Genomic DNA, 27,838 nt, shown 5'->3' on the forward strand with positions numbered 1-27,838 from the left:
ATTTTGCATTGAGTTTTTATAGCCTAGAATACATTGGCTTAAAGGTTAGTTAAAAGGGAATTGGTTATATGTTTAAAAAGGGGAAATTTGCAGGGTTCTAGGGAGTGGGACCAATTGAATAGCTCCCTTGAAAGAGCCAAGACAGGCATGATGTGCCGAACATTCTACATCTGATCTGTAAGATTCTTTTATCTCTATTGTGCAAATATAAAACATTAGTCCATTTTTAACCAAGACCACAGCTCTCCCTTTCTTGGCTCTTTAAGGGCCAGTGCCTTGCCAGACTTTGCCTTTCTCAGCCAAGGATGTTGCAAGATTTTCCTGAATTTATTCAGTTTAGGGGTGTGTCTTATTCACTGATGGCAGGAAATTGTGTTGTTAGCGTGGCCTTGTTGGGTGATTTGGGAGCAAATAACTTGTATTTATATTGAGCCTTTATTTAATGTAAAAAGCATCCCAAGGCACTTTACAGGAGTGTTTAAAAAAAACAAAATATAACACTGAGTCACACAAAAGAGATATCAGGGCAAATGGCCAAAAAGCTTGCTCAAATGGGTAAATTTTAAGGTGTGTCTTAAAAGAGGAAAGTAGGGTAATGAGGCAGAAAGGTTTAGGTAGGGAATTCCAGAGCTAGGGCCTTGTCAGCTGAAGGCCTGGCCACCAATAGTGTAGCATTTAAAATTGGGGCTGCTCAGGAGCCCAGAATTGAAGGGTTGCTGTGGGAATATTGTGGGGTTGGAGGAATGTTGTAGGGTTGGAGGAGATCAGGGAGATAGGGAGGGGTATGGCCATGGAGGGATTTGAAAACCAGGTTGAGGTGCTGATTAACCAGGAGCCAATATGGGTCAGCAAGCACAGGGGTGATGTGAGAACGAGATTTAATGCGGGTCAGGACGTGGAACAAAGAGTTTTGAGTTTACGGAGGGTAGAACATGGGAAATCAGCCAGGAGTGCATTAGAATTGTCAAGTCATGAGGTAATAATGTCATGCATGAGGGTTTTAGTACAGATGAGCTAAGGCAGGAGCGGAGCCTGTCAATGTTCCAGAAGTGATGGTCTTACTGATGGCACAGATATAAGCTCATGTCAGTCAAATATGGCACCAAGGTCATATTAAGCCTCACAGTAACCTTTGAGAGGGATGGAATCGGTTGCTATGGAGCATAGTTTGTGATGAGGACCAAAAACAATGGCTTCAGTCGTCCCAATATTTACCAAACAGAAAAGCAACCATGAGAGGTTGGGCACCTGTGCTGCAAGATCCTGCTGATCTCAAAATTTACCTTTGTTCCATTAGTGTATGATTCCAGTGTGAGAATCTCAGAAGAGAAAGTGCTAACATACAGCACTACCCTCTCCCCAAAAGGGCTCAGTTGTAGTTACATAATAAAAGAGACCATAAAAATTGTTAAATAAAGGAATAAGAACAAGAGTGGGTCATTCAGCCCCTCGAGTCTTTTCTGCCATAACTAAATTATGTATTCTCCTGTATGACTTTTTGTTTACATTGTCAGAGTTGCATGAAAGCTGTAAAATTTGTAATTACATGCATGCATTTTGAAGGCTGTATGATCCTTTTGGTAAGCAGGGTTACTCCTGATGTTCAACGAGAGAATGCATTTTTACTGATGACCAGTTATGATCACTGCACAATTATTAGACAAGATTTCAGCTCCCATGGTCCTAAATTCTGAAATTCCCTACCTAAACCTCTCCACCATTAAGACACTCCTTTAATCTTACCTTTTTGATACAACTTCTAGTCATCTTCCCTAATATCTCCTCATGTGGTTTGGTGTCAAATTTTGATAACACTCCTGTGAAGTGCTTTGGGGTGTTTTACTACATTGAAGGTACTATATCAATACAAAGTAGTTGGTTTATCCTAAGTAGCCATCAAAATAGATTGTAATGTTACCTGGAAGGATTTACACCTCATGTTTGATTTCTTACCTAAATTGGCACATTAATTTATTTCTATTTGCTAAGTGCCATTTAATATCAATTTTTCTTTCATCCAGATGTATGAGGAAATTATGAAAGCACTTGAACAAGCTGCAAAGGATGATTCTACACTGACCGTAATGACAGGTATACAGTACTTCCATTTCAGTTGCTTCTAAATATTTTCCCCCACACCATTAAGGTCACATGTATTTGAAGATTTGGTACCATCCTGAATCACAGAGTGTAGCCACACCTTCACTCTTGCCAACAATAAATAAACAACAAATGTACTTTATACAGGTTAGTTTGACTTACTCCTCGGTGAAGTGGAAGTGAATGGATTCAAGCCCCATTCCAGTATTTGAACACGTTACGTAGGCTGACACTTCAGTGCAGTGCGGAGAGAGTTTTACCATATCAAAAGGTGCTGTCTTTTTGATGACTGATTAAACCTGCCTGCTGTCATACTATTTAAAGAACAGGAAAGTTCTTCCAGTGTTCTGGCCAACATTAATCCCTCAGAACAGATTATCTAGTCACTTAGCTCATAGCTCTTTGTGGTAACTTGATTTGCATAAATTGGCTGCTAGGTTTGTTTATGTGACATTTACTAATTTTTTTTAGATTAATAATGTTCTGAACCTTGAAAGTTGCTATATTGGTATAAGTTTTTTCATTATTTCTTTCTCAGATTTGAATTGTGCTTTGTGCTGAGTTTGTTAATCACAGCTGTGGTAACCTTAGGAGTTCTGCAGCCAGTCTCAGGAACTCAGGCCAACAGAAGTTTCCAACATTCAATTCCAGCCAGTGGCTTTGCTGGAAGTTTCTTATGTGTAGATTTTAGGTGAGGGCAGGAGCAAACTCATTTTGTTTATCCACACAGAATTGTACAGCACAGAAAATGGGCCATTTGACCTAACAGGTCTATGCCGCTCCACACGAGTCTCCCATCAACATATCCTCTGTTCCCTTCAACCTCATGTACTTACCTAGCTTCCCCTTAAGTACATCTATTGTCTGCAAACACTGTTGCACATGAAGATGACAAAATGCTAGAAGAGAACTGGCTCCCGTGGAACCAGTCCTCAGCTTCTGCAAGTAAAAATAACAGCCCGAAGTCCAGATTTTCACCACAATGGAGAGGCTCTCTGTCGTGGCGAAAATTACGGAAAGGGCCAAAAATTCTAAGTCTTGCCCCCGAACCAGGCACTTCCCATCTTCGCAGGGACAGGACTGGAGTCGGGCCGGTGTTCACACATACATAATTCGTAGAGGCAGCTGGCCATTTAAATCACCAGATGCCTCCATTCTAGTGGGATTTTGGAAGAACAGGAGTGTGGAATCTAGAGCGTGCAGATTAGAACGGGTAAGAGGGGGTTCTGAGCCTGGTGGATTCTTATGGATAGCCAGGGTACCCTTTTGTGGAGGGAAGGTACCCCTTAGGATAGAGTCCCAGGACACCTTTGGGAGAGGTAAGGTACCCTTTGGGATTGTTAGAATTGAACACAATTAAGCATTTTTTATGCATAAACTTATTGGAACTGTCAGGCTGTCAAAGCTGTCCAGGAAGTGTCAAAGCTGTCAAGAAACTGCCCAAGGATACTAGGTGAATTGGCATGGAGGGGGTAAGAGTGATGGGTGGAGACATGGGTAGGCATGAGTTGGCACTAAATTGGCATAGGAGGTATAGGGCAGTGCAGGTGGGTAATGGGGAATTAATTTGGCATAGGGGTATGGGGCACTGTGGGATGGGTAGAGGGACATGAGTTGGCATGGGGAAGGTGGGCATAGGTTGGCATGGATAGGGCAAAGGGAGTGTGTGGAGGGATGAGGGCTGAAATGATGTTTTTTGTTTTATTGTTATTTTTTATTTATTTAAACGCAGTGCCAGAAGACAGAGGCAGGCCTTGCACCCAACCTGTCTCTGCACCTGGCAGCCTTTTTCTTTTTTTTAAATTCATTCATGGGATGTGGGCATCGCTGGCTAGGCCAGCATTTATTGCTCATCCCTATTTGCAATAAGTATAGCAATCATCCCAGTCCTTGGGCATTCTCAGTAATGCACATAGCAGGAGAGTCAGTGTGCCTTTAAGCTTTCTACTGGACTAGCCATTGGTCTCAGGGATGTACAGGTGGATCAAAGTGTTTTTATTTGGCATAGTTACCACAAATGTGTGACTAGGACACAAATCCAGCCCTCGACTTGTGCACAATCTATTGTAGGAATTTGGCTCCAGTTAACACAACAGCACATTGGCTATAACAAGAACAGTTATTGACTCAAGAATCACTGTGCCTGAGACCTGGACGTAGTGTACCGAGGTCAATATCCAAATACCTGAAGCTTTATGACTAGTTCATTATACAAAAACTTTCTGCACTATTTTGAATTTTTACTTGTTTTCTTCCAGCATCCATTACCTTTACAGTAATACAAATTTTACTCCACTTTATTCCACTCAATTGGATGAAAGTATAGTGAGTGCTTTAACAACGTTTGATGACACCGCTTCTTGTTCCAAAGTCCTTTGTCTCAGCAATGACTAATGCTAATAATTTAAAAGCCTTTAATAATCTAATTGTCCCATTCTTTAAATTTGTTAAGGAGTATATTTAGCAAAATGATTACATTCAACATTATTTTCCAGACCCCTATCAATAAGTCTTTTTCCACCAGTTCAAGTGCATATTGTTGATGCTTTTTTTTGTTTATATTCATGTTATTGTGGCACAAACCTGTACAAGTATTTCTTTTTCATCAACCTGAAGACTGTATAGGTGTTCCTTATCAACCTCCAATTTATGCATTTATAATTAGTATGCACATTCCTCATCTTGTTTTGCTCTGCAGTCAATCAAGCTAATTCTAGCTCTCTCGTATGTATTTTTTCAACACCTGTATAGGTTTTTAAATACCAATTTGTGTGCATGCTAGTTTAATTTAAGCCTGTTTTCATGCAGAATTAATATCCCAACCTTGCTGACAACAAAAAAAGCGACTTGATTCATACCAGATCCTTTTCTCATGCATAATGCAGAAGTCCGAACCTATAGGCAAACTCGCACTCTGAGTGAAACTATGATAGTGTTAAAATAATCTGAATACTGTGCTTCGAGTAAAAAAAATCAACTCTTTTATTGTCTTCGATTTTATGTGTAGGATTTCTACTACACACCCACATCAGCTCAAAGGATGATTAGTATGTCATACCAGACGCCTTTGCACACACTGAATTGCCAAACTAGTTTATTTGCAGAGTTTTTTTACAGACAAAAAAATATAGCCTGTTGATGAAGTCGGTTTGATAACACAGTATTTTTGAACCAGTTCATGAAAGAATTAAGCAAGTAAAACTCATCTTCCTCTGCAGTTCCTTTGCATCATTTTTTTAAGTAATAGACTTTTCTTAATAGTTAAATTAATCCTCACTGGTTGTGGTCATGTTTTGATGACATAGACATAGGTGTTCATATCTACGGGATTTGCATCGTGTCTCTGTCTGTTGCAGCTCAATCAAAATCAAAGCTCAATATTAGATCTGTTCAAATCTTGTATATCTCTTTTTTTATAGCCTCGCCGTAGAGTCTATGAGAGTTAATTCGGTTGCATGTAGAATGGATAGTTAGTTGCACTCAAGCCTACACAAAAGTCTGTCAGAGACCCCTGAGGTGGGATGGAGGGGGGGGGGGGGGGTGTTGCAACTAATAAGTGCCATTGTCCTTAATTGTTTACATTGTTGATTAATTGAATTGTAATGCATACTGTTGTCGGTTCTCTGAGACTATGGCCTTGATTTTCTGCTATCAACAGCCTATTGTAAATGTGGTGACTAGATGTATAGTCAATCATTCCTGCCAAACACAGGTCATGTGATATATTGTGGGGGCTCCACCCAGTGAGCTCCTAGCACAGGCAATCCGTGGAATGGGGCTTTTCCGATGAGAGACCTGGTCAGGCGTGCAAGCACTAAAAATGTCTCTGCAATAAAGTTTAACTGTTTCTTGATGAAACCAGTCTGCTTCATAGAGTCATCACATTTGGCAACGAGGGTAAGATCAACTTTAACTCTGCACTTCGTCCTGTTACTGTGAGTAACTTGAATTTTTTTAAATACTACTCACTAGTCATGCCGCTGTTTGGAAGAATCGATCCATATAATGCTAATATTGAAGATTGGGGCCTGTGTGTTGAGTGCCTCGGATTTTACTTCGTAGCAAATGAAATAACCACCGAAGAAAAACGGAAAGCGATCCTTTTAAGTGTATGCAGCAGTAAAACATATAAACTGATTCGTAATTTGACTGCCCCGAGCACGCATAATTCAGTCATATAAGCGAATTAGTGGACCTAGTGAAAACACACTTCCAGTTGAAGCCATCCGTGATAATGCAGCACTTTAAATTCAATTCAAGAGTTCGGGCCCCGGGAGAGTCCATCGCAACCTATGTAGTGAACCTCAAGCAGTTAATGGAATACTGCGACTTCAGAGACATTTTAAACGATATGCTGCGGGATCGATTGGTATGTGGAGTCAAGGACGACCCCATTCAGTGCCGATTGCTCACCGAGGTCAATATCGATTTTAAGAGCACCCTAGAAATCCCCCTCACCATGGAAAGTGCTATAAGGAATTCACAGGCTTGGCAACGCATGGATAATAACGCCGTACTTCATGTTGGGTAGGAAACTGCCATCGAGCATGGCGCAAATCCCAGACCTGCAGCATTAAATCGCAATTCAGTGGCCACTCTTAAAAAATATTAAGAAGCCTAATGGAAACATTTCATCATCAGTTTCAAGACAAAATTGCGATAGATGTGGAGGTGACCACAGAGCAGATACTATAGATACAAAAAGGCAGAAGGCCATTACTGTTATAGGAAGGGTCACATGGTTAGGCAATGCCAGACAAAGCTGAAGCAGTCTTCAAAACAGCAAACAAACATGATAGAAATAAAGGGTACAGCAAAGGCTGAATCTGCTGCTCCTGACATTTACTCCTTCACAGCAGTCATAATGTATAAGATTGAGCCTATTATGGTGACAGTACAAGTGAATGAGAACCACTGACAATGGAACCGGCTACTGGTACCTCAACTATGGTGGTAGGAGAGCACACTTTCAGGCATCTTAATGAGGGAAGACCGCCTATAAACTTGGAGCTGACGACCGCTAAATTAAGAACTTATACAGGAGAATCTATTCAAGTAAAGGGCATCACCACTGTTCCAGTCTCTTACAAGTGACAGACAGTCCAACTGCCTGAAATAATAGTGAAAGGAGAGGGACCCAATCTTTTAGGTCAGGATTGGATACAGAAGACCGAACTCAACTAGCCTGAGATATTGCACTTAAAATCAGATGGAATCCCAGAACTTCTAAAGTAATATGACATGGGTTCACGGGGTGAGTTAGGAAAATGGAAGGATCTTCACATGCTACAAGGATCTCTCAGGTCTGGAAAATTATGCAGAGAAGCAAGATGAATTTAATGCCATTTTGAACAAACTGAAGAAACAGTTGACGGAGAAGACTCAGCAATGTTTATTAGTCCAGGAGGAGGCTAAAAGATACAAGAAAGAGACTGAAGAAGCTGCTGGTTGAAACAAAAGAGGCCTTGAAAGGAAAAATCATTGAACTTTCCAAGATGCGAGTGGATAATGAAGCCATGAGTAGCACAACTAAAGCAAGCTAAGAATTCACAGAAGACCTGGCCAACTGTGAAACCAAAGTGAAGAACAAGGACAAGCCCTGCTGCAGACAGAAAGAAAAGACAGAAATAAGATTGAAAATGTAAATTCGACACTCAAGCTCACGGAGCTAGAATAAAAAGCACTAAATGTCTCAAACATACGGAGTACCATTGAGTCATTGAAAAATGAAATAGATGAAATTGTGAAAAAAGTGGAAAAAAATGTTCAATTTTTGAGACGTCAACGTCTAGCAGAACACGATAGACACTATGGAAAAAGAGGAATGCCTAACTGACAAAGTCCCCCAAAGCAATTGAAAGCACTGTCCCTCCCAACATGACAGAATATGTTCTGGAAGGATTGTCTGGGCTCTGGGAGCCATTGTTTCAGAGACTGGTCCACAAGTACAAGTGAGAGATAGAATCAGCCGTAAGCACGTGGATCACATCCGTGCCAGAAAGACATTCCAACAATTAACTGATTGACCTGTGATTAACGTTGAACCTTCAACTTCTGAGGTGTGTGATTGACCTAGAACAGACATTCCAAATGTTTCACAAGAGTTGCTAAATCCTGAACTGCCAAGTTCCAATGATGTGTCTCAAAGTGCAGCTCCAGATCCTGTCGATCCTGTTCAGGAACCTCCAGTGGTAGAGCTACGCCGCTCTAGCTGTGTAAGAAGAGCAGCTCAGAGACTTGATTTATAATCACCTGAAATTGTATATATGTTGATTGGATTGTTTAAATGTTTTTCTGTAAAAGGTAATTGTAAAAAAATCTAAAGGGGGAGGAAATGTGGTAACTGGATGTATAGTCACTCCCTCCTGCCTGTCACAGGTCATGTGATGTACTGTGGGGGCTGCCGCTGATGAACTCTTAGCGCAGGCAGTCTATGGGGTGGGGCTTTTCCAATGAGAGATCTGGTCGAGCGTGCAAGCACTAAAAATGTATCTGTAATAAACTTTAACTGTTTCTTGACGAAACCAGTCTGTTCCATAGAGTCATCACAGCAAAGATATATGATCTGGCAGCTAGTCGTGAAAAATAAGCAGAGTTTTATCCAACTTGATTTCCAGCTCTTTGTGCCTTAGTATGATTCATGGAGGGTGGGACCAGTAGTGTTGGAAACAGATAGATGCTTCAGTTAAATATGTGTAGGTGCATGCCCATCCTCCACAATACTTCTTGTCGTTTATGCATGCAAATTTTCAGTGTTACCCATTTGAAATGGACATCCATGGTTGCTAGGGAATTGGTTCTGAGAGTAAGTAATTTAAAGGATTGAGATTTAAACATGGGTTGAACACGGCTCCACTTCCGTACACACATGATATAGTGCTGACAAATGAGTGGTTCAGAGAAACACTGACCTCAGGTAGCACTATTTCGTCCAGCTGTTGTCAAGCACCAGGTCAAATGCTAGATTATTCTGGTATTTGCCTGAAGACTCATTATTGCACTTAACTCTGGCTGAATCCAGTTTCATAGCTGTACTCTAAACAGCTTGGCTAAAGGAGTGGCTAGTTCTAGTACACAAGATTTCAGTGTTGCAATTGTATTGCAAATATTTTAGCTCTTACTGGCAAATCAGAAAGCAATGTGGGCGCTTTACTAACAATGGATGTGCTTTTTGGTGTTACCTTATTTAACCCCTGTTGGTCGACCATCAGTCTCATAGAATTGTCTGCCTTTCTTACTGGTCATAATGGGTGAATTGGTCATGAAATTTCCCTGTCTTAACATGCCCTGCTTAAAAAGAGACTCTATTATCTCTTTGAAAAAAGGAATGCTTTTCCTGGGAATCGAGTACTATTTGAGAAAAGAATGACAAGGTCTGTTAGTTATTTCTTCACCCTACAATTTCCTGTAATCATGCTTACTCCTAGCAAAAACTAATGAATGCTCTCTAATTATCTCTTGGACTTAGTTATGTAAATGGCAAGGAACTTCATATGCTAAAGCCTCTCTAATTGCAAAGACCATCAGAAGTCTCAACTAGTTCACTAGTTCCCGTACCTACCCAAATGCTGCCTTGCTTATAATCAACAATAGCTTGATACCACTGTCCAGTATCCCTTTTCCATGAACAGTGTTCATAAGTACTGGCAATTCAACAGTTAATGAGATCCCTTGTACATTAAGGGTCAAGGCATTTCCTTTATACATACTAGCTTCTTCTCCATTAGACCCATTTAATTTAATCTGACAGTTGTAGGACATTGGATACCGTTTGGTAGGTCTTAATGAAGCCTTCGTAGCCTTAAATAGGTTAACTGTATGTATTTCTTACCTAAAAGAGCTATGTACATATACACAGTAAAGGGTTCAAGCTAGGAACTGCTTCCATGTATGCTGGTGCACACAGCTCTGTCCAACACTAGACTGAGTCCTAAGTGTAGGTCATGTGTTCTCTTAGATCACTCTATGATCAGTCCCACGTTAACTCTATATGTTCTAACCCCATATATTATGACCCTTATACTATGCCTCCCACAAGGCTTTATCCAATGTATTTCAAGTTATTCTAGTTTACCCTATGTATTTACCTCATTATTACTACCCCACCTCCCCTCTTCAAGTCTCTGAGTTAATATCTTCATGCAGTTTGGAGGCCTTATAACCCTTCCATATCTCATTTGCACTACTGCCGGAGGAGTGATAGGCTTTGTCATTGCAGATAGACTCTGTTGGTTGGAGGTTGCTCTGGCATTTGGGTAACTTTTCATCCTTTTTTTCCATTCCTTGGTATTGAACTGCTCTTTGTGAATTTGGAAATTGTGGTGATAGGTGGTTGTTGTTCCATCCCGTTTCTTGCGGGATGGACAAACTTTGGCCTGTAACATCCAAGAGTTGTAATTGGGGGTACCCCAAAGATGCGCTGGGGTACTACCCCCCCATCCCACCAGAAGCTCCTAGGTAAAGATTGCCCAGGAAGTTCAGACTTCCATTGGGCAATTGCCCTGCAATCAGAATCAATCAAAAAGTACGATTTAAATAGCAAACTTTGGATGGTTCTGACTGTCTTACAGTAATAGTTACCCAGAAAAACTAATGGGTAACTATAGTACTGCCTCTCCTACAGGACTGTCTCCACCACCAACAACCTCCCCCGACCACCCAATAGGACCCCCCTGAGCACCTAACCACCTCCACTCTGACCCTCACCCTCCCCACTGACCACCCAACCGCCACCCACCCACTGACCATCTCCCATGGCCTACTGGCCACCCGTAGGAAACTAGGAGCGGAGTGGCGATCCAACTCTGATTGCCACTCTGCCGAAGTTCAGACCTATTGTGCTCGTCTCCATGTCATTATTTTCTTCTTTCCTTGTCGTGATGTCCTCTGTGACAGAAGATAGCCATTCCTCTGATGAGGATGTGGTTCTTTAGAAAGCTCACCTTTGCATTTGACTGTATGGTGTGCCATTGGCAATGAACGGCTGCTGCTTGGTTCCAGCATCATCTGTGGCACTGTCACGCTGGCTAGGGATTGCAGTGTTTGCTCAGCGGTCGCAGAGTTGATCACAGCAACAGCTGTCAAAGCCAGAGGTTGGGGTTCTTCTGGTCCTTGGTTGCTGTCTTGTCTATCATCCATGGGAGGTGTCATGGTAACCATCTGAGTGGTTGGCTGGTCTGACCAATGAGGACTTTCCGGAACCCATAATGAAAATAGACAAACTTGCTCTGCAAAGAAAGGGGACAGTTCAGAGCTGAAGTCCTAGTCAGGATCCTTTTTCTCATTTGAGTTCTTGGGAACTTGTAGTTCTGTATAATTTATGACAGTGGTTTCTTGACATTTTTTGCCATTTTGAAGAGATTTGGGGCTACACAGGCATCTCTCCTGAAGAGAGAGAAAAGCTGGTTACAGGTGACGTACATCAGGTCAAAGATCTGTTTTCCAACATGCCTATGACTGGAAGTCAGACTTCCCTTGGACCCACGGAGTGGTATGTCTGTTGTTGGAAGCCAGAACTGTCTCAGCCATGATTCTTTGTTCGTAACACTGGCTTCCATGTCCAATTTAAAGTTTGTGAGACTACCGTTAACTGACATGTCCACATTCCAATATGAAAATCCTGGATCTTTGACCTCACTCAAGAAGCATAGCTGTGTGTCCTCTTGGTGTGCAGTCTCGGCCTCATGAACCATCTTTGGGTCTTTTGTGCATTTAGATGTTTTGGCCTTGCACAGTTTTACAAAGTGTCCACTTCTGTTATATTGAAATCATTGGACAGAAATTGCAGGGCATTGACCTCACCTGTGGGCGCTTTGCTTGAAAAGATTTTAAATAACGGCTGCTTAAATCAACTAGCTGTAGACTTCTCCATCTCAGTGCTATGCTTAAAGTTTGCGAAAGTATCAAATTCAGGCCTTTGCTGGTCTTTTAGGCAGATTTCTTTGTTGCAATTCTTTCAAATTAATTAATTATTTTGTCTTTTTTGGAGTGAGCACGGACAGAGTGTTCAGGTGCCGGATCAGGAATCTTTTTTCTGATGTTTTTAAATGGCAATTTCTGACCACTGACCTATTTTAAAATTTCTTATTACTTGCTTTATCCTAGAATTGGTAAAAATTTTAGCACACCCCTGCTAGGTCTGCTGACTCTGCACTCTGGGAATTGAAGCTGGGCTTCCAAGAAATCCCATGGAGCCTTCTGCTGCAGTGAGGAATTTTAAACATCTGCCTTCAGCTTCCAAGCCTTTCTTTGGAGCTTTTCCCTGGCAATTTTCCTCTGTGTGTCTGCTTCTCAAGCTTTTCTTCAGGTCAGAATGTTTCAAATTTTTATTTAGTCTTGCAGGATTTTATTTTTCTCTGCACTTTGTGAGGTTTTGGATTTTTCCATTAGCTGCCAGCATGTTGTAGGCTGTTGGATACCATTCAGTAGGTCTTAATTAAGTGTTTGTAGTCTTAAGTCAGTTAACTGTGTGTATTTTTTAACTATAAGAACTATGTACATATATATAGTAAGGGTTCAAGCTAAGAGCTGTCTCCATGCTTGCTGGTGCACACAGCTCTGTCCAACACTAGACTGAACTTGACACCCCCCCACCCGGCTCCCATAATTAGGCCAAAAGCTCCGGTCGCCCATTTACATCACGTTGGAACCTCATTTCTAAATAACCAAGGCTTGCTTCTAACCCTGCTGCTTGCTGCTTCCAATCTGTCGATGACTATGTGGTAACTGCATGCAGTGGAAAGCCTTCACCCGCTTGTGTCTGGGTCTGCGTAGCCGTGACAGCTGCCAGTTTCTCAAAATTCCCAAACCAATTGATTCAGTTTTCCTTCAGTGCTCTTGCCTTCATCCCTGGACACTGACTGTGAAGCATAGAGAGGAGGTCTCAGACGTGGTCTACCCTTGTGCGAGATCTCCATTCTTGCCCACTTAACCCCTCTACACGCCCTTGCTACCTGTCATCTTCTGCAGCTATAGCACAATGACCGAGGTTTACCTGAAAATACTGGAACTTCTCTCAGTTCTTCCACAATAGAGATAGGCTTTTTAACTATCGCTCCTTTAAGCTGGATACTGCCTTTTACAATATCCCAAATTCTCATCCACAATTCTCTCCTCAATTCTAACCCATAGAGTTGCACTACTGATGGCGTAGCCTAACGCTGCCCTGCAATTAACCATTGTACCCACATGACCATCAGGCACATGTTCCCAGATGCTCCTCTGGTCCCTGCTTACAGGACCTCATCTTTTCGTTAATATTCATTTTCTCAACACTTAACTCTCTAAGAACTCCATCAAATACTTCATTTATTATTCTTTGATTTGTATCAGGATGAAGTCACAAATTAAATCCTGAATTGCAAGCTGCAAGAATTATCTTTTACAACCCTCTTCCCCTAACTCGAGTGTCCCAGCCTGAAATAGTGAAGCTGTGTATACATCATCAGATAAGTCCTGATTTAATAGTCCATAGCTTCTGAACATAAGCCTATAATGTATTAGGTGTCAGACTATTCAAAGTCATCCTGTACCTCACTATTACACCTTGAAGATTCAACTCTCACGGTATCTGCACTACCATTGAAGGAGAAGAACTCTCTAAATCCATGCTATCTCCACTAACTTCCAAATTGCTTGTCTCATCAACTGAACTGTGGGACTTAATAGTCACCGCTGAAACTATCGACTGCTGTCTTCCTGGTTTCTTTTTCAACTGCTTAATCTCTACTTTCATGGGCTGTCTTCCTTTGAGACTACTTAACCAACACCTGGAGTGCCCTGCGTGCTTCCTCCATCTGAAACCAATTCCTATCTGAGACCCATGTTTTCCATTGATACTTTTTCAACTGCTTTACCCCCTGCAACTCATGCATAATATTCCCTGCTTGTAAAGTCGTCATGTTCTGATGCTATAACACCGCTGACCATTACGCTACGTTCCTTTCTAAGTTCTGTATCTGCTTTTTCAGCTTTTCATTCTACTCCTCTACTGTGCACTTCATCCCTTTCCTTCTGTGTAATCAACCATGGACCCTGTCTGCTCTAATATTTCTTTGATCCACCTGTTCCTGATTGAACTTTATTGCTTCCTCTAAGAGTACTCTACTCCCCTTTCTTAAGCATTCCATCATTAAATCTTGGACTCCCTCCAAGTCCAATCTGCTAATTCTTCTAACTCTATTCCTTGATATCCACTATCACTGCTCCCATTACAACCACCATAGCTCCTATTACCCATGTTGACGCATACATCTTAGTGAAGTCTAGCTGCATGAGAGACCCAAATAAGCTTCCGAATTATTACCATGCCAAAATTGTTTAATTGCAGTTTCCTTACCTCGTTCCTTAGGCTTGTGATCAGGCAACCAATTCAATGTCTGAAAACTCAGAAAAGTGTCCTTTTTATTCTTCGACTTGCCCTTGGAAAAAGATTGTCCTTTTTTTCCCCATCATGTTGTGGTTGCCACAAATTGTAGAGATTTGGACTCTATACTAAACCCCAGAGTAAGAAAATTCATGTCAAGGAATAACCTTATTGGCAAGAAAGACAATCACAAACTTTGAATACGAACTAACAAAGTTTATTGGACAATAAAGATCGATACGTAACATTCCATCAGTCCAGGCATGGTGCAATACACAACTTCAATGCCTGTCGTTCTTTCTTTCCTGTGGATCCCGGGATTTCTGGGGTCTTCCCTTCTTGGTTCCTTGAACCTGGTATCTGAAGTCTCAACAGGCTTCAACATTTTAGCTTAGTCAAATTAACTCTGACTAAAACATATAAATCCCTTTGCAGCTTTTTTTTAATTTATGGGATGTGGGCATTGCTGGCTAGATCAGCATTTATTGCCCATCCCTAATTGTCCTTGAGAAGGTGGTGGTGAGCTGCCATCTTGAACCGCTGCAGTCCATGTGGTGTAGGTACACCCACAGTGCTGCTAGGGAGGGAGTTCCAGAATTTTGACCCAGCGACAGTAAAGGAACGGAGACATATTTCCAAGTCAGGATGGTGAGTGGCTTGGAGCAGAACTTCCAGGTAGTGGTGTCCCCATGTGTCTGCTGCCCTTGGCCTTCTAGATGCTAGCGGCTGTGGGTTGGAAGGTACTAAGGAGCCTTGGTGCATGCTTGCAGTGCATCTTGTAAATAGTACACACTGCTGCCACTGTGTGTCTGTGGTGGAGGGAGTGAATGTTTGTGGATGGGGTGCCAATCAGGCAGTTGGGGAGTATTCCATCACCCTCCTGACTTGTGACTTGTAGATGGTGGACAGGCTTTGGGGAGGCAGGAGGTGAGTTACTCGCTGCCGGATTTCTAGCCACTGACCTGCTCTTGTAGCCACAGTATTAATATGGCTTGTCTAGTTCAGTTTCTGGTTAATGGTAACTCCCAGGATGTTGATATTGGGAGATTCAGTGATGGTGATGCCAGTGAATGTGAAGGGGCAATGGTTAGTTTCTCTCTTGGTGGAGATGGTCATTGCCTGGCATTTGTGCAGTGTGAATGTTACTTACCATTTGTCAGCCCAAGCCTGGATATTGTCCAGCTCTTGCTGCATTTGGACATGGACTGCTTCAGTATCTGAGGAGTCACAAATGGTGCTGAACATTGTGCAATCACTTCTGAATTTGTGATGGAAGGAAGGTCATTGACAAAGGAGCTGAAGATAGTTGAGCCTAGGGCACTACCCTGAGGAACTCCTGCAGTGATGTCCTGGAACTGAGATGATTGACCTCCAACAACCACAACCATCTTCCTTTGTGCCAGATATGACTCCGTAACAGGTGGAGAGTTTTCTCTAATTTTTCTAGAGCTCCTTGATGCCACCCGCGGTTAAATGCTGCCTTGATATCAAGGGTAGTCACTCTCACCTCACCTCTAGAGTTCAGCTCTTTTGTCTATTCTTGAACAACTACTCAGAAGCTGAGTGGCCCTGGTGGAATCCAAACTGAGCGTCAGTGAACAGATCATTGCCAAGGAAGTGTAGCTTGATGGCACTGTTGATGCCCTTCCATCACTTTACTGATGATTAAGAGTAGATTGATGGGGCAATAATTGGCTGGATTGGATTTGTCCTGCTTTTTGTGTACAGGACATACCTGGGCAACTTTAGCTTTAAGACTTCAACTCCAGTGGTTCCTTTTTTAACCCACAACTTCCCAGGCTACCTTAACTGCTGAAGCTACACACTTCACAGCTGCTTACTAAATAAATGCTCTCTCTCTCCCTCCCCCTCTCTCTCTCTCTCTTAAGGTAACTACTTTAGCCCTGGCATTCCTGGATATCCAGTCCATACTGGATCCACCGATTCCTAATACTGGGTTCTTGTGGCAGCCCCTCAGCCCATGAGAAATACCTGTTGACTGGCAATGTTCACATTAATGCTAAATACCTAGCAAGTGCCCCACTCCTAAGTCTCTCTCCTGACAAATATCCCCTAGTAAGTGTCCTGTGACAAATGCTAAGCCTTAGCAAGTGCAAAGATCTCAGTGATGCATCGCTATTTTTATACTCTTTTGCAGCTAGCTTTGCAACATTCAGCCCAATTATGAGCACCTGAATCAACTCAACTAACAACCTCTAATCCAATATTTGCGACTTTTGAGCAATAGGAAGAGCACTCCTAGCTTCCCTACAACAATCTAACCTTAATTTGTACCCCTTAGCCAGAGGTCCTATCTCCATTCTTCCAGCCAATCAGCTTTGTAGCTTTAGCTTCTATTTACTGTTAAGCTAGACTTGCTGGAGCCCAAATATGCAAATGTGTCCTAGCCATAACTTCAGTTTGCTCTATGTCTTTTCTTAAAGCTACGTTACAGTATTTGGCACTTAAAGGGATGCCAACTTTAAGACTTTAACAACATAACCCAAAATTCGCAAATCATCCCAATAATACATACAAATTAAAAATGTTCACCACTAAGCTTATGTACGGTACAATTTGATAATATAATCATTATTTACACAAATGTGCCAACGAGGTGAAGTCTAACAAGAGAAGTATAGAATGATATGGCATAGAAGGAGGCCATTCAGCCCACCATGTGCTGTTCTGGCTCTTTGGTAGTGATATTCAATTAGTCCCATTCCCCTGCTCTTCCCTAAGTCCTGTAAATCTTTCCCCTTCAACCTCTACATTGCTAATCCAGCTAATCTTTAGACTAACATATTTCGACAATTTTATGGTTTTATTTTAGATATTTCATGCCTTTCTGGGTACACTTACATTTAATTTTGTTTAAAATGTATATCTTTTCACCACAATGCCTGAATGTGGATTGGCCCAGATTTGACTGAACCACATCACAAGCAGCAAAAAAAATACTCTGTGTTATAGAACTTTGCCAGATCTCCATTTTACCTATTCATTGTATGGTGAGGAAATCTATTGTCATTTTTGTGGAGCCACAAGTGGAAAGTTAGATGGGCTAGGCAAGAATTGAAAGAAAAATTTGAAAGCAGATGCAGGAAATCGAGAACAGGCATGGCGAAGTCCACAAACAGGGAGAGGAGCCCTTGGTATCATACAAAAAGAAACCACTTCTAGTTTTTAATCCAGCTGATTTCTAGCTGGTATGATTACCCAGAATACAGTTACTGCTGCAGCAATTTTTTAAAATTGAGAAATAACCATTATACTAAACTCATATTTAGAAAGGCCTTAGTTGAGCTTGAGTCTTCTAATCTTAAACTTTCTCTAGTTTTGTTTAAATTCCAAATCAACACTGAATTTGCCATTTTTTTTCAATTATGCAGTTAACTCGAAGAACATGCTGACAGTTTGAAATTATATTGATGCTGTCTGGCCACAAAACAGCAAACATGGAATAGGTTTTGTTTTAATGCTTTTCTTTCTTTCCCATCTGCATATTTTTTTAGACAAATCAGAACCTCAAATTATTACACTTCCATAGAGAAACAATTAGTGATTGGCTGAAATTATAGAAATATGTTAAATTACAATTAAACACAAATGAAAAATAAGAAAGCTACAGAAATCTGGTAAATAAATTCCTAATTATTTATTCAAAGCTACCGATTTCTAACTACTAATCAAGCAAATTATTAAAATAATTTTGTGAAGTTGGCTCCTTGTCAATTTGACACGTGTCAAATATATATGACACATTCACTTGCTAGAAACTGAAAATGCTTTTTTTTAAGAAGGTAAATATTTAAAAGCCTTCTAGATGAATTTGATCTCTTACTGTCTCTTCATCTGCAGGTAGTGGTGATTATTACTGTAGTGGGAATGACTTGAGCAACTTCACTAATATTGGGCCAGAAGGAATAGAACAAAAGTCCAAGAATTCAGGAGAACTACTGAAGTGAGCAATGGGTGACTATTAAAATATTCTGAAGGCATAGATCTCGGAATTGTTTTTAAAATACATATAAGCACAAAATTCTACTTTGTCATTGATATTAAGAAATATATTTCAGCATGGTAATAGCATTTATTGTTTTCATTTAACTTTTTAATTGTTGTAACATTTATGTACCTTTGAAATCTAAGCATTTTGTTTCAATAGCTTAATTAACTGACTGATATGGTTTAATTTCCCTCCAACAGGAAATATATAAGCCATTACATTGATTTTCCAAAGCCACTGATTGGTGTAATTAATGGTCCTGCTGTTGGAGTTGCTGTCACTGTTTTAGGATTATTTGATGCGGTCTACTCCACTGATAAAGTGAGTTTTCTCATGTGCTCTCATCCAATTGATCATTTTTATGTTTGCTAAAAAAAAATCTCAGTTTTCTCCAGCAAACTGTTTTGGATAGTGACTAATGCTGGCACTAATGTAACAAATTTGTGTTGTTTTGATATGTTTCAATACAGGCCACATTCCATGCACCATTTAGTAAACTTGGTCAAAGTCCAGAAGGTTGCTCATCTTACACCTTCCCTAAGATAATGGGTACTATCAAGGTATGTATAGCATATTTCACCACTGAGATTTCTTAACAAAACATATCAAACAAACATACTGATAAAATTTGCAATATTGTATTTAATATTATAGTTGAAACGTTTACTGACATGTAACTCTATTAAGGTTTCTAAGAAATAAATTCCCAGAAATGCATAAATCTTTATAATGCTTCTTGTTAATTTGGTTAATGCAGTTTCACATGAGGCATTCGATTAACTGTATGAGATTGAGACAGGAAAAATGATCAACGTTAGAGTCACACCCAGCCTTTTATGAACATTAACAAATGGAGGAAAATGTACCCCAAAAATTATAGCAATTAAAACTCAGCTTTGTACATTTTTTTCCATTATTCATTCTCAGGATGCTGACAAGGCTGCACTTGCTGTCTATCCATACTTCCCCTGTGAAGGTTGTGACAGGACCTACTTGAAGCAATTGTGTTACAAATGTATGCCTTGCTAGGCCACTGCAGAGAGAACTACATAGCGTGATGCTGAAGTCGAGGGGAAAAGGGTGGCAGGACTCCTTCCCTGAATATATTAGCCAACCACTTGAGTTCTTTCTCAGTTTGACAGCTTTCATGGCCATTCTTTTTGAGTTACTGAATTGTTTTATAACTTGCCATGGTAAAATTTGAATTTGTGATTTCCATGTTGTTAGTCCAGTACCATAACCACTAACTATTTTGTCATTGTTATATGAACACACTATGAAAGAACTAACATAAAAGCAAAATACTGCAGGTGCTGGAAATCTGAATTAAAAACAGAAAATGCTGTAAATCCTCAGCAGATCTGATGAAAGTTCTGTTAACAGGTCATCGACCTTAACTCTGTTTCTCTCCTCACATGCTGCCTGACTTGCTGAGTATTTCCATTATTTTCTATTTTTATTACAATCTGAAAGGAATGACTCAATACTTTGGAAGCACTCTGTGATCTCCATGAGCACTAAACCTTCTGCTTTTTATTTGCAACCACATTAAAGCAGAGCACTAAAATTTTAGTATTATGATTTATTGCCTTGTAAAATGTATAGCAAAAAACTCTTCCTTTTTAATTTTTAAAATGTGATGGCCTCAGGTCACTGGGGGAGCATCTAGAATGTTGTGTGCCACAAACTGCTTTTATGTCAATAACGTAGGAAACCACAGAAATCACTGCTCCCTCTCCGGGGTCGCTTGCAGGCTTCTGATGGGGTGGGGTGGGGGTCCCTCGTTCAAAGGCAGTCAGTGCCTGATTGAGGGACCCAAAATTGGGAACGGGATTGCAGGGGGGGTGGTGCTGAGAGCCAGCTCCCTGCCCTTGCTGCCGACCCTTCTCCAGGCATCTCCCACTTACCCTCTCCACTAGCCCCTCCCAAATCCCACCATTACTCACCAGTGCTTAGTTCCATGCCGATCCTCAGCCTTGGATGGATGTCTTAGCAGCAGCAGCCACTACCTCGCCAGTGGTACTGCAGTTCAGTAGAGCTGCCAGCCTCTGATTTGCTGTCAGCTGTCAGTGAGAAGGACTTCCACCCCCAGGGTGCTTGATCCCAGGAAAGGCTCACCACTGGCCAGTTAAATGCCTGAGTGGCACAGATGCGGCAGACCTTCCAGAAAAGAGATGACACAGGGCTCTCACCAGCTCTCTAGCCGGTGGGTGAAATCTCTGTCCCCTGCATTAAATCAAGCCCTGGGAGTCATAAATGTAAGATGCAATAGTATATCTCATAAAGAATTCAGGAGAAGCTTCTCTACCCAGAAAATGGTTAGAATATGGTGCTTGGTGCCACATGAAACAATTGAGGCAAGTAGCACAGAGCTTCCAGTGAGAGCCCAGACAAAGACCTGGATTTGGATTCTTGGGTCAGGAATACAGCGTCAAGACAGTTCCTGGCTCTGCAAACCGGAACCGGGAAAAAGTGTCCGGGACGTTGGGATTTTCATTCTGGGGTGAGAGGGTTCTCTGGACGTTGGGTCTGCTGACCCGGAACGAGTATGGAGGCTGTCAGCTGCGCAGAGATGAGCTGGGCGGAAGGCCTGCTTCTGTGCTCCAGCACTGCACCCAAGATTTTAAAAAAACAATAAAACAAAAACAGCCCTCAACCCTCACACACTCCCATGCCCCACCCATACCACTTTGTGCCCCTCCAATAGATCTACAAATTACTACTATGATAACTTCTAAATCCCCTAGTTAATCTAATTCCCAGTTACACTTTCGTTAAGGCAACAGTAAGACACACAGATTTTAAAAGACCCAGGCAAAGAAACACAATATCCTGAACCAGTCCAATTCAAAGTGAGCTTTCTTAACTTCAGTTTCTTATAGACAGCAGTTTGAGGTGTAGATACTGGAGACTTCTCACACTTGTTAGATCTTAGAATGCCTTCCTTTACACACAACCTTCACTCCTTTATACATATTTTCCCCATTGAATGCAAATTCCCATTAGTTCACTATGCCTTTAGACTTTACCTCTCCGATAATAAAAAATCTCTCATAGTGCCAATTTTTTCCAGTAATCTTTGGGAAAAATAACCACACTGTTTCTTAATGTCTCCTGGCTAGGTGAAACATTTCACTCCCCCTTTTGACTTCAAACTAGTCTGGTTTATTTAAAAATGCAAATGTTCCCTTTACACCTATGTTTACCTACTTAACATTTGAAACCTAGCTTATTTTCTATTACATCAAAGCCTTCAGACCAGCTGCCTTTAATTCAATTAAGTCCCACACAAGTGCGTGCACACACACTATTACTCTACAATAAATTCCAACAGCATTATGAGAATTATATCTTCTTGACACCAACCCCCATGCCTATTTATGCTGTTATGCCTACCTATGCCCCTTTACCAACCCTTATGGCCCTGCACATACTCCATGTCAACCTATGCTCCGCCGCCCACCCCCATGGCCCTTTTAGTCCCTATGCCAAGTGCCAATCCATGCCCCCCATTCATCCTCCTTTGCCGTTACACCTACCTAGCGAATTACCCCAGTATCCACCATGGGAAGACCTCAGGACCCATGCTGGGATTAATAAAATAAAGTTCTAAGTGTCATTGCAGACTTGATTTGAAAAAAGAACGCCTTCATTAATAAAACTCATTCACTACTTTTACATTCCTTATAAAAACAAACATTTCATTCAAGTGCTTAATCCCGTTATAAAAAAACAAACATTGGAATCCATAATCCCACTTCAAAGAGTCTATAATCACTTGGAACTGTCAATCAAACTGTGAAATGGAAGGCACCTTACTGTGATAATGTTACTGTTATCTCTTACTATCTTACAGTTATCAATCATATAGCACTAATCCAGTAATTGTAACCCTCAAGTTTATGTCAACAAATAGAGGGAAGTAGCAAACAATTATTATTTAAAAACACTCCAGACATTTTTTTTTCAAAGATTTAAAGGACAGGAATTTTAAATGCCTTGACTTTTTTGCCAGTTGCTTCTGACAGTTCATTTTGACACTTTTGAGAGTTCCAATGAGTTTGACAGTTAATGAGTTTATGCACTTTTTATACATATTCTTGCCTACTTTTAGCAATCCCAAGCGGCATCTGACCTCCCCCAAAGAGCACCTTATCTTTCCAAAAGGGTACCAACTCTCCAAAGGACTCCTACCAGGTTTAATCGGCACATGTCATGTTTTCCACTCCTGGCTAACAAAAGTCAGACAAGACTAGTGGCAGCTTCTATTTTATATGAACAGCTGCCTCCACAAAATGCACATGTGCAATTCCTGACCTGTGTCCATTCCCACCCCTGCGCAAATGATGGATGCTGTATTTAGTTCTGAATTTTTGGTCCTTGCACCATTTTTGCAACAACAAAGAGGTTCTCATTTATTGTGAACTCGCAGGCCAAAGTGTTCAATTATAGAAGAGGGAGCATCACAGCCAAAGTATTTAAATGGTAGCTAGATAAATACAGAAGAGAGAAAGGAATTGAGTGATATGATGGGATGAGATAAAAAAAGATGGGATGAGATTTGCGTGAAACATAAACAACAGCATAGACCTGGTGGGCCTATTTCTGTGCTGTAAAATTCAATGTGACAAAAAAAATTCCTATTCTGATGGCTTGATTTGAAACATTCCTAATGGTAACAAGTAGTTGTAAATCAGTCTTTTATGACAAATGTGTATTTTATTTCAAGGTTACAACACTGTCCAGTGAAGCTGTTACAGTGTATCACAGAACGCTAGGATAATTTTCTGAGGGCTCTCAGTAATGCAAATCATAATTTTGAATCTTCCACAATGTAAAGTACCAATATCGAGGAGTAAGCAGAAGTTTAGAAATTATCTACAAATTCAGGTAATTTGTGTGAATCACGGTAGCATATGTTGAAATTTCAAGCTCATTAAGTGGATTACAATATCATAGCTCACTTACAGGTTTTCTGTTGTTCTATGAGCAGTCAGTCCAAAGCTATCTATTATTATTGGAGTCGTAAGTTCTATGTTATATTATTTCTCTCATCTCATTAGGCCAATGAAATTCTCTTGTTCAACAAGAAATTAACAGCAGCACAAGCTTGTGAACTGGGACTGGTGACTGAGGTATTCCCTGACAGTACGTTCCAGAAAGAGGTTTGGAAAAGATTGCATGCTTATGCAAAACTACCCAAAAATGTACGTAAACATTTTCATTAGAATACTTTAAATACAACTTTTCATACTGGTATCAATATGTAGTTTATACTTGGATTATATACTAACTCTGACTAATTAAGTAATGGTTCTTATTCCATGCTTACATTTCTGATTGAAAGCTCTGTACTTTTCCCGCTTCTTATATTATTTGGAATATAAAGAGCTGAGGCAATGGGTTTAAAATACATATTATACTTAAATTCTTGCATCTGTGCAATTTTCAGTTGTGTGACACTTGGGTGTATCATTGTTCTTATTATGTTTTGTTCACTGACTCAAAGTAAAATCTTAAGAAATGAAAACTGAAGGTGGAGAATATACAAATCAAAAATGAAGAATATGACTAGAAAGTGATCGATGAGACGCACACAAGGGTGGGAGCGAGAAAGGGAGACAGAAGAGCAGACAAAGAGGGTGACTGAAGAGAAAAGACAGGGAAAGATCGACAGGAGAGTGGAACCAAAGGAAAGATGAAAGCAGGAGTCCTGGGAGAAAAAGAGAGGAACAGAAGAGCAGAAGAAGTGGGAGGGGCAGGATGGGAGCAAGATAAAAATGAGAGGAATAAGATGAAGCAGAGGGTGAGAGATACAAGTGTAGAAAGTGAGATAGCAATAAAGGAAGCAAAAAGGTAGAAATATATGGAGAGGAGGAGACCATTTTTCAGATTTATGCATTCGTATCCTTAATTGCAAGGACAGATTATTTTTTGAGGAACAGGTTGCAAAAAAAGGAAATGTTTTGAGAGGTAATTAATTATGATTTTTTGTTGCTTGCATATATGTCATCAATTTTTACCAGTTGCATGAACACATCACTAGCATGCGTAGGCTTAAAAATATTCAAACAAGCTACATTTTGCTTAAGTGCTCCAGGGTTTTGTTCCATCCAAATTAGGTGTGCCCATTCCTGGCTCTTAGCACAACCTGAGTAAACCGGCTCCAAAATGTAATATCATCATGGCTGATCCTCAGTTCTACTTCCCCCTTGATCCCATATCCCTGGATTACTTCAGAGTAAAAAAAATCTATTAATCTGAGCCTTAAATATACTCAAAGACTGAGCATCCACCTCCCTCCGGGGTGGAAAGTTCCAAAAATTCATAACGCACTGAGTGAAGTAATTTCTCCTCATCTTAGTCTGAATGTCCGTCCTCTTTTCCTGAGATTCTGGGCAGATTTGCCCATGCCCGTTGGTGTTGGGCGTGTTTGGTGGCGTGAGTGGACAACATAGGGCCAAAAATTGGTTTCACGACATTTGTGATCGTGTGCTCAGCCCGTCAATGGTGGCCCACGTTTGCCACCATTGGACGTCAGGAAGCTCATTGTAATACATCAGCATATCATTATACAGCTAGCCCACCAAACTCATTCCCCCCCCCACCCCCAACGCCCGCTGATTGCACATTGACATGCTTCACAACAGCATATAAAAGGCATGCACTTAGCGGGCTGCACTTTGAGGGGAACTTGGAGGTGAGAGCACAGTAACGTTGCAGAGGACTCGCCAGGGGCGCCTGTTAGACTTCAAGGTTGGGGCAGGGGGGAGCACAAAAGCTGCCCTGCAGTTGAGGCAACATTTTGGGGGGTGGTGGCAGGGAGGCTGCCCTGCAGTTGAGGCAACTTTGGTTGGGGGGGGGATGTCAAAGGCTGCCTTGCAGCTGAGGTGACTTTGCAGCGGGGGTGGGGGTGGAAAGGCTGCCCTGCAGTTGAAGGTAGCTCATGAGCACCTGCGGGGTGGGGGACGGATGAGCGAGGGAAGCGGCCACACATTAGGGACACCTTGTATTTAGTGACCTTTCCTCAGCAGCTGAGAGAGCTCAGGTGCAGCCACATTGATATGATTGAGTCGGGCCTCTAGTTAATTTGCTCACTCAAGCAACACACAGACATCAACGTGCCACCAAGTGCTCCAGAGCTTTTCACCCCATCGCACAGACTGCAAACTAATGAGCATTTTACGATTGGGCACATTGTAGAACTGCCTTGCTAAAGCTGGCCATGGAGCAGTCACTGGTGGAGGCACTCACAGCCCTTTGCAATGTCGTCATCCCATTTTGGACTATTCCGGCCATGGTTCAAGCTAACATTGCAGCTTTGCAGTGTGGGTTAGGAGAATGCCTGCGCCTAAGCTGAGAGCACAGCCTGCAGTCCAATAGGCAAAGCTGCTGCCAGTCAGTCAGGTGCAGGAGGGTGGAGGAAGGTGGGGTTTTGGGTAACTATGCAGCGCACTAATCTCTGGCCATCCAAGTGATGACCTAATCATGACAATTTGTAATGGGTGTCAGACTTGAGATTTTAAGATATATGGTTTCAGTCATACCTCCACTGGTCAGCGACCTCTCCCTCTTGTGTACCAGCTTGTCCTGCATAAATACAGATGGAGAGAGTGTAAGGAGGATGCCTGCCAGGCCAGTTGATAAGTATGCCTGGCATGTGTGGGTGGTGAGTGGTCCCATGGACTGGATGAGGACAATGAACGTGTGTGAGAGAGTGAATGGTGATGTCCCTTGAACTGGCAGAGAGTGAGGGCCCTGTGGATGTGTGATGGGTTTGTGAGGGTGTGAATTGAGTGATGAGAAGAGTGATTTACCCTGGTGGAACAAAGGAGATCATTCATCCTCTTGCGGTACTGGGTGACTGTCCTCTTTTGCAGGGTGTTGGCGCTGACCACCACTGCCACCATCTCCCGAGCTGTATCAGTGATGTTGCTGTCCATCCAGCGGCCAGAGTGGGGGGAGAGGACATCATGGTGGGCCTCCACTGCGTCCAAAAGGCGCTCGAGGGATGTGTCATTGAACCTGGGGGCTTCAGGCCTTTCAGGGCCATGTCATCTTTGCAGTAGTCATGGGTTGGAAGCACTGAGAGGTCTGCGCGTGGCTGGCGCCAGGCGTGATGAAGCAGCAAGGTGATGGCGTGGCGGGCAAATGAGATCCCGCTCACCAAGTAAAGGCCGTGTTTCCCAGGAATGCATAATTAATGCGACAGGTTTGGGACAATATGGTGTGAAAAGCCGCCATTTTTTGACCAAGCTTTTGATCATCTGACAAAATATCTCTTCATATGTCTTGGTGTCACATTTTGTTTTACAATGTTCCTCCAAAGAGCCTTGGGACATTTTATTATGTTAAAGACACTATGTAGATATAAATTGTTAACTAAAACTGTACAGGCCTCACAAAAGCCTTGTAGAATTGCAGTAAAACTTCCTTATTCTTGTACTTTGGCCCTTAATGCGAGGAGGTTAAGGTCCCATTTGCCTTCCTAATTGATTATGGTACCTGCATGTTAACTTTCTGTCTCTTGTAAAAGGATATCCAAATCCTCCAGAACACCAATATTTCATAGTTGCTCATTATTTTTAAAAAAATCTATCTGTTCTTCCTACTGAAGTGCATAACCTCATATTTTCCCACACTATACTCCATATGCCATCTTCTAGCCCACTCATTTAGCCTATCTATATCCCTTTGCTAACTCTTTGGGTTGGATTTTCCCTTGGGCTTCAGGCCTCTGATATCGGGACTGGAGGCACAGTCTTCCAAGAAGTGGCCTCCTAATTGGCCCCCTCCACCCTCGCCATCCTATTAAGGACAGCAAGCAGGCTCTCAGCTGCCAGCCCAATCAGAATACCAGCAACTCTGGAGCTTTGGCAGCTCCACCTGGAGAGGTGGGTGCTTCTGAAGCAGGTCAGGGACCACAAGGGTGACTCAATACGGAGGTACCTTCAGAAGCATGGACGCAAATTTTAAAAATTCTGAGGGCAGAAATATTTAAGCCCCTCAGAGCAAAGGAGAAACCCCTCTGGTAGAATTGTTTGTGCCTCATGTGCAGCCTTTCCTGCCCCGTAGCTCTGTCATTGGGTCATGGAGCCTCCATCATTGATGGCCCCTCCACCTGCCACAGAGAGGCCACCACTATTGATCTGGCGCCTTTTTCAGGCAATAGTGGGGGGAGGGGGGGCGATGGTAGGGGGCTTTGCTTGCATCAAAATGCCAACAAGAGTGGAAAATTGCCCCAGTTGGGACCTTAACAATGTTAGTTGGCTGCTTGCCTCCTTGAGGCAGGCAGCTGATCTGCTTCTCAGGCCACCCTGAAAAAGTTTTGTGGCAGTGGGAATTCATCAGGGAGCATCCTGACC

At 41.8% G+C, this 27,838-nt stretch overlaps 1 protein-coding gene across 1 annotated transcript in view; it reads left to right on the top strand.

Moving 5' to 3' along the window:
* Window positions 1-27,838, top strand: part of eci2 (enoyl-CoA delta isomerase 2) — a 154,973-nt gene that overhangs the window by 120,567 nt on the left and 6,568 nt on the right. The window contains exons 5-9 of the mRNA XM_041185124.1: window positions 2,022-2,091; window positions 18,326-18,428; window positions 18,674-18,794; window positions 18,944-19,033; window positions 23,537-23,680. Coding sequence (XP_041041058.1) covers window positions 2,022-2,091; window positions 18,326-18,428; window positions 18,674-18,794; window positions 18,944-19,033; window positions 23,537-23,680 — 528 coding nt within the window. The remainder of the gene's footprint in view (window positions 1-2,021; window positions 2,092-18,325; window positions 18,429-18,673; window positions 18,795-18,943; window positions 19,034-23,536; window positions 23,681-27,838) is intronic.

This window comes from Carcharodon carcharias, chromosome 3, assembly GCF_017639515.1.
Source record: "Carcharodon carcharias isolate sCarCar2 chromosome 3, sCarCar2.pri, whole genome shotgun sequence".
NCBI classification, from domain to species: domain Eukaryota; kingdom Metazoa; phylum Chordata; class Chondrichthyes; order Lamniformes; family Lamnidae; genus Carcharodon; species Carcharodon carcharias.